General features: G+C 37.2%; 1 protein-coding gene across 6 annotated transcripts in view; it reads right to left on the bottom strand.

Annotated features, from left to right (window-relative positions):
• Positions 1-376: 376 nt before the first annotated feature.
• The window catches only part of TRAPPC8 (trafficking protein particle complex subunit 8), a 91,200-nt gene continuing 83,730 nt past the window's right edge, over positions 377-7,846 (bottom strand). For all 6 annotated transcript variants that reach the window (XM_060283213.2, XM_060283210.2, XM_060283212.2 and 3 more), the window contains 2 exons: positions 2,374-2,463; positions 377-1,412 (listed from right to left, as the gene is read on the bottom strand). In XM_060283213.2, coding sequence (XP_060139196.1) covers positions 1,178-1,412; positions 2,374-2,463 — 325 coding nt within the window. In that variant the 3' untranslated portion in view covers positions 377-1,177. The remainder of the gene's footprint in view (positions 1,413-2,373; positions 2,464-7,846) is intronic.

Raw genomic sequence — 7,846 nt, 5'->3', positions numbered from 1 at the left:
GATCTGGCACCTGCTATAATAATATGGTTGGCATTCTTTTTTTTAAAATATCCACCTACCCATCTATTTATTCGACTGCATTGGGTCCTAGTTGTGACGTGCGGGATCCTTAGCTGCAGTGTGTGGGATCCCCAGCTGCGGCACGCGGGACCTTCTAGTTGCAGCATGCAGGAACTTTAGTTGCGGCAGGTGAACTCCTAGTTGTCGCACGTGAGATTCAGCTTCTGACCTGGGATCGAACCCAGGCCCCCTGTGCTGGGTGCACGGAGCCCCAGCCACTGGACCACCAGGGAAGTCTTGGATGACATTCATTTTCAATAATATGTTAAGTTCTCAGAATTTTTTAAAAAAGGCATCTAATAAATCTATACAGTGAATAGCATGTCTTTATTCTATTTACAGTACATTTGTTATAAATATAATACATTTTTGAAAAGCTGATTTTTAATTAACTTGAGTAGATTTATATTTTAAACAGATCATCTCAATTGTTAAAGTTACATAATAAAGAATATGATAATTTAAATGACAAAAATCTCATATTGTGAAATAGTGCACTGTATGCTGAGATGAATGGGGGGGAGTCAAACTCTTTCCAAAACTATAATCAAAGCATCAGAAAAAAAAGTTCTTCTTTTTACAAAGTTATGTATAAGCCATAGGAACAACCAGATACTGAAGTATGAAGACCCTATAACCAACGTTCAAAACTGATTTTAGAGAATTGTGTGAAGCAAGACAGCAAAGTCTGTATTTAACACTCTATAGAACTTCACAGTAAAGCTGGAATTTATAGACTAATGGCTTAACAGGAATACTGCCAACAAGGCCTTTTCTTCCTCAAAATCATCTCCTAATGTTCATATACCATTGATAAGTTGTAACAGCAGACTTAGACACTGGTTTTAAGTGGGGCTTAATAAGGTGCATGGATATGCTGAAATTCTGTATTATGAGCATGTAAATTATTACCAGGGGTTAAAGAAATACAAAAAAAGAATTTAAGTACTCTCAGTCCAACGTGCTTTGCATCATCAACAAATTGACAAATCAAAAGTATTTTACAATGATCTAACACCAACCTCCCAAACAAGTTAGGTATTTCAAATACTGCTGTAAAAACCATTCAGTAAAATAAAACTGATTCCTGTGGATTTCAGTACAAATTTGAAAGTTATCACACATTATTGATGATGATCAGGGCAGGCATGGAGCTCTGCTGACTTGTTTCAAACACTGTAACTTGGTCCGATAACTTGGCAAATACCCTAGGAGTTCCAAGGTTATAAACACCTGTATGGACAAAGCATGCTTTCAGCTGCAAACTGTGAAGCTCCTGGCTTTTAAGATGAAGTTTATATTGTGTTTGTCCAAGCCATGTAAATGATCCATGGATTTCCAATGCTTCTGGGCTAAGGGAGGAGGCAAGTAGTAAGTTGGAGAATTTTTTTCTTCATAAATTTTTTCCCAAAGTCCCAATAACACATCCCTTTCATCTAGCAATTCTATTTCTAGAAATTATTTTATGACACCAACTGTATTAATAACAATAACGGCAATAGCTAACATTACAATTTCTATAATAGCTAAAATTTATTAACACTTACTATGTTCCAGGCACAATGTTAAGAATGAATTATCTCACTTAACACTCGCAACAGCAGCTAGTAAATAATGGAACCTGATTTCAAACCTGAGCTTTTAACCACTTGGTTATCCATACATAAAAATAAATGTGCATATAAGAATGCTTATAATATTGAAATTGTTTATAATACTGAAAAATGGAAAGCAACCAAGGGTCTACCAATAAGGCATTAGCAAATTAATTTATGATACACATAATCATACACAAAATGTTTGGATTTCACACAGCTAACCCAGATCCTGTTTGGAGTGTTATACAATAATAATCAGTATACGCTTCACACTGCTTTTCTAAAAACCCCAAAATTTCTGAATTCTGAAAAGCATCTAGATCTTGGAGTGCCAGTATGGACCAGCATTTTCGTTGTTGTTGTTGTTAAGCATTATTTTATAAATCAGAAAACAGACAAAAAAAACTTCTATTCTGAACTTGCTGATTTTCAATTTTAGAGTTCTTTATCACCAACAAACTTTTATAAAAATTGTTGTCTCTGGTCAAAATAATTTGCTGCTTTTGGAAATTGCTTTCCATTTGCCACTATTGAAATTCTAAGACAATCTTCGTTAAGTCTTCTCTAACACTTCTTAATACTAAACAAAAAAATAAAGGCATGCCTGAGTAAACTTTCTCTATGTTAGGTAATTATTTGCATAATTTCAAAATATTAAATTGCTTTCAAATCAATCTTTAACTGCAAAATAAACTTGCCCTGAATAAATCTTTACCTTGTTGTTTTATGCCTAAGATCAACTATTACATCGACGTCGGCCTTTGAACAATTGGAAAGTAAAAGAGTCACTGGTACTAAACAAAGGCTGTGGAAAAAAAATAAATAAAAAAGGTTAGCAGGATATTAAAAAACAACAACAAAAAAACCCCACTTTCTTGAAAATAAAACTTAAGAGTACCTAATAGCATAAGCTCCTCAAAAACAATTAGATTCAAGTAAGGAAAAAAACTGAATTCTAAAATCACTCAAGCCAAATTATTTGCATAAACAAGAAGTAAAACATATTAATACAATGCCTGAATACTAAATACCAGAATATATACATCTACAAAACCATTTTATTTATATTTATTAAAGCTAATCTGAAAAAATAACCAAAATGTTTCTAGGTGGTTATTTCCCAAAATGCAAAACAGAATAATCGCAACTAAGAAAGATCAACGGAGATAAAAAATCATGAAAATGCCAACAACTAATCCTGTTCTCTATGCTTCGTGAAAATTACTTAATTTTGAGAACTGACATTTGCTCTTCTATCAAATTTGCATAAAAGCCATCACGTTCGGGAGAATATGATAATTATTTCTGTACAGCAAGTTATGAGGAGAGCCCTTTCAAGTAGACACATTTGCTCAGTTAACCTAATTTCTGATCTCACTTTATAATTAGTAAATCACTAAAGCATAGGAGAAAGGACATGGAGTGATAGAAGAGGACCTAATGAACAGACTGGTGCAGATTTAAAATCAAGAACATAATAAATGAACGTATCTATGCACAAATGGTTACATACTATTATTGAAAATAGTTTACTCTATTAACACAAAGAACAAAGGGATAGTAAAAAAGAAAAAAGTAATTCTATAAGCTCCCACAAAATTAACTTTAAAATTCTGCTCAGATAATATATTTTATGCTTTCAGAAATTTTATATCCTCTTACTAAGAAATACTTTCTGAACCATACTGCAAATAACAGATTTCCCTAAACAAAAACTAAGATAATTTCAAAGACTTATTCTTAGGTTGTACCGGTGCTATGCCCTTACCTCCTCCACAAACTTCTAACAAGGAAAAGAGGACAGCAAAGACTACCGAATAGGTTTCCAGTCTAGAGCACCCCATTAAGTTAAATTCCAATCGCATAATTTGTAACCCAAAGCAAAACCTCAGAAACTTTGCTATTCTGTTACCATTTGGGGCTCAAATTCTCCATGCTTTATCTAAATGCTTCTAGTAAAAGAAGAAATCAGAACATCTGGATGTTTCTTAGCCCCAAAATCATTACCTTCATTCCTCTTCTTCCTCCATTCACTGCTTCAGTGAATAGCACCCCCATCTCCCCAGCAAACCTTAGGCATCATACTAAGTGTTAATAAGTGGGAATGGGGGCTACTGCCTCACTAGCCCCCATTCCCAATTTTCTACTATTCTTCACAAATTCCTGTCAATTTATTTGATTCATATCTTTGTTATCTCTGGTCACCTGCTGTTTCTCATATTCTCATTCCTCTGCTGCCCTGTGTTCCACTGCTATGACCAAACCTCTTCCCTGTCCCATCCCTCCCACATTTCTATATCATGAACAACACTCCTCTAGATCCTCAGTCTCCTCTCTTTATATGTCTACATCTTACTTTAACTGAAATTTGGCTGAGTACACAGCTTCCTCTGCAGTCCTCTCAATAACACATGCTGTTCTTCTTCCAATATCTTCCATATCTCTAGCCAGAATGTCTCATTAATATAGTTAATACCACTTCTTGAGTTCTTCCTCCTACCTCTCCTATAAAAACACCTCATTTTTTTGGTCATAAACTACTCCAAGGTTTTTATTCTTTTTTTTCTGTCCCCATACTGACAAACTAATACCAGTGACAGTAACTCAGTACAGCAGAGATTCTTTGGGGGAGGGGGATGGGATGAGTCTTTCGAAATATCTGCTTCACCCTCTTCCCCCCACCCCAAATTCATCTAGTATATCTGTCAAGCAGAGGCCTACCATCTAGACAGGAAACATTGCTCAAGATTTTTCTTCCATATCATCTTATTGGCTTCATTTATTAAAAGCTTCTGGATGAGTTTGCTTTCTTCTTTTCAATCCTGAATTTTGTCATCTTTTTGGAGAACTTTACTGTCAAGGCAGACAACTCACTCAACTCCTTCTCAAACCCTTGATCTGTCACCTCCATGACCACCAATACTATTCAAAACTCAGCCATCTAACTTCCATGACCATACTGTGAAATTTGTTTTAGTCACCTAAAATAACTGCCTCTGAAATACTACTGAGATTCTCCACTCTCTGACCACTATCTCCAGCTCTCTCACTCAATTACACTTCTGATCTTTAGTTTCACAAGGATGCCCAATCACTTGACCCTCTACTTCACTGATTCGCAATCCTGGTTACTGTGATAATAATGGTAATTATTGTTTAGCAGTTATTCATTCCCCTCACCTCCCACTGTGCAACGGTGGAGCATCCTTGTTGATTGTGAAGGAGAGGCTATTTGGCAATGGAAGATTAATGACTCTGATGCAAACAGAAGCCTTAAACGTGCTACTGCAATGTGGCTCACTTTTTGTACTCCAGAGATATGCCATGAGAAGAACATAACCCAGCTGGCTGCTGCCCATTTGGACTGACCCCAAATGTATGTGGCACAAACATGAACCCAACCAACCCACAGCCTGAAGCAGAGCTTCAGCCAAACTGTCATTGGCCTGCAGACCCATGAGCGTGGGAATAAATGCCTTGTAAACTACTGAATTCTGTAGTGGGTTCTTACGAAGCATTATTTAGCAATAGAAACTGATACAGATTCACTCTGGTATCATCTGAGGATTTATTTAAAATATATAGACACATAGGTCCTACTCCCAGAGATTGTGATTTAACTGGCCTAAGTATCAGGATTTTCAAAAATTCTTCAGGTGATTCTAATGTGGAGCCAAAGTTGGAAGAAACTGCCATATCTTATCCTTCTCAAATCTGCCTTGTTTTCACATACTTCCGTGCACAGTTTTAATTCTATGATGCTTTATTTTAGCCCACTGCTCTCCTTTTAGTTTGATCAAAACTGTCCTGTTTCACACACTTCCCTGAACTGCCTAGAGTCTATGATGCTTTTTACCCTAATAGAAGCACATGGAGAAGTCCTACATATCCCAGCCTCTAAGGCATAGCCAGGGTTTCAACCACTAAGCAGCACCATGGCATCTAAGATATTCAGGAAGTACGTGAAGCAGGACAGGTTTGATAAACAGGGACAAAGTAGAACGGTGGGTTAAAATGAAACATTATGGAATCAAAACTGTCTATGGAAGAGTGGGAAGATAGGTTCACTAGGGATAAAACAAGAAATTTTTTCTCAGCTTTGGCTGTACATTAGAATCACCTGGAGAACTTTAGGTAATCTAGATGTCCAGCCCCCAACCTTCAGCCAATCGAATCAGAATCTCTGGGAGTAGGACCAAAGCATCTGTATTTCTTAAATTTCCCCAAGTGACCCCAGTGTGCCTCTGTCAGTCAAAGGCATACAGAATGACTACTGAGCAATTAAGACCTAGACAAAGATTTAAGACCAAAAGTATTTAAAAATAACTTAAATGGCTAAAATCTTTAAAAGTGTGACAACAGAAAGTGTTGCTGAAGGTTATGAGCAGAGGGAACTCCCAAACACTACTAGTGCGATATACGAATTAGTAAAACTACTTTGAAAAAATTCCTAGATAAATGTGGGAAAAAAAGAGGGGAGCAAACACACATGCACCAGGAGATATATACAAGAATATTCAAGAGCATAAAGTTGAAATTTGAAAATAATCCAAAAGTTCATCAACAATAGAGTAGATAAACTAATTCTAATATGTTCAAACATATTCATTTGGCAATGAAAATTCCACAGCTTCGTCAATGGCTGATGAATAACATAATATTAAGTGAAAGAAACTGGACGTAACAAGAATATACTCTGTATAATTCCATTCATAAATAAAGTTCAAAAAAACCCACAGGACTTCCCTGGTGGTGCAGTGGTTGAGAATCCACCTGCCAATGCGGGCGACACGGGTTCGAGCCCTGGTCCAGGAAGATCCAACATGCCATGGAGCAACTAAGCCCATGCGCCACAACTACCAAGCCTGCCCTCTAGAGCCCGCGACCCACAATTACTGAAGCCCACAGGCCTAGAGCCCGTGCTCCACAACAAGAGAAGCCACCACAATGAGAAGCCCGTGCACCGCAATGGAGAGTAGCCCTTGCTCGCCGCAACTAGAGAAAGCCCACGCAGAGCAACGAGGACCCAACGCAGCCAATAAATAAATTAATTAATTATATATATTTTTAAAAACCATGACAATCAAAATACAGATATGTAACACTTGGTTGGAAAATTATAAAGAGGAGCAAAGAAATGACTGTTAATACTGGGGATGGACAGGGGAGTGACTGGAAGGGAGTACACAGGGGGCTTCTGAGATTGCTAGCAATATTCTAATTTCTTCCCTAGATGTGATTATTTGGGTATTACTTTTGTGAAAAATAATCACTATGGCCACAAGTTTTCATTTTTGAGCACTTTTCTGTGTGTTATATCTCACGATAAAAGGGTTTAAAAATGGTTAGCACCATTTAAGCTACTTTTTAAATATTTCCGATGCTAAGTCAACATCTTAATTTTGCCCAGCACTCCTTCTGTGTGTCCTTGGCCAGCTCCTCATTCCTCTCAGTAGCTGTTCTCAAATTTCACTTTTAAAAATTCTCTACCCTTTATTCTCTTATTTCCTAGATTACTTTGAGTACTTAACCGTGCTTCTATAAACTTCCGAAAAGTGAAGGCACTCCAATAATGTGTAAACTTGTTAAAATTTCTCCCTACTTTCATCTTTCCCCGTTTCCATAGTAAGGAGGTCCGTTCTTCAGTCCAAAGCTAATCCTGCCACTCTTTGGTGTATCTTTCCATCTATTAAGGATTCTGTTGCCCTTCCTGTATCCCATCATTTCCTTCAAGACCATAAATACATCCATATCTTACCTAGTAAAACAATAATATTGCATGGCTATTCCCTGATCCCCATTCATAGCCCAGCTTCTTGAAAGGGTGGTCTACACGAATATCTTTACTTACTTCCTCCCATTTCTCCTCAACCTACTATATCATGCTTCCACCCTCACTATATAATAACATTCTTCTCAAAAGCATGAGCAATTTCTTTACTGTCAGAGCCAATGAATGACTTTTCTGCAGCATTTAAAACTGTTAACTGCTCTCCCTCCTTGAACTGTTCTCACTCCGCCACTGTGATGCCACTTTCTCCTCATTGGTCTTTTCTTCCTAATTGTTTGATTGCTACTTCCCAATCAGTCTTCTTCGTGGACTTTTTCCTTAGCTCATCTCTCAAACACCACTGTTCTATAGGTCACCATTCTCTTTTGTTCTATCCCACCCCATCCCTACCTCTATC

Source organism: Globicephala melas, chromosome 13 (genome assembly GCF_963455315.2).
Source record: "Globicephala melas chromosome 13, mGloMel1.2, whole genome shotgun sequence".
Classification (NCBI taxonomy): Eukaryota; Metazoa; Chordata; class Mammalia; order Artiodactyla; family Delphinidae; genus Globicephala; species Globicephala melas.
The sequence above is the reverse complement of the archived record's forward strand: the minus strand, read 5'-3'. Positions and strand labels throughout refer to the sequence as shown.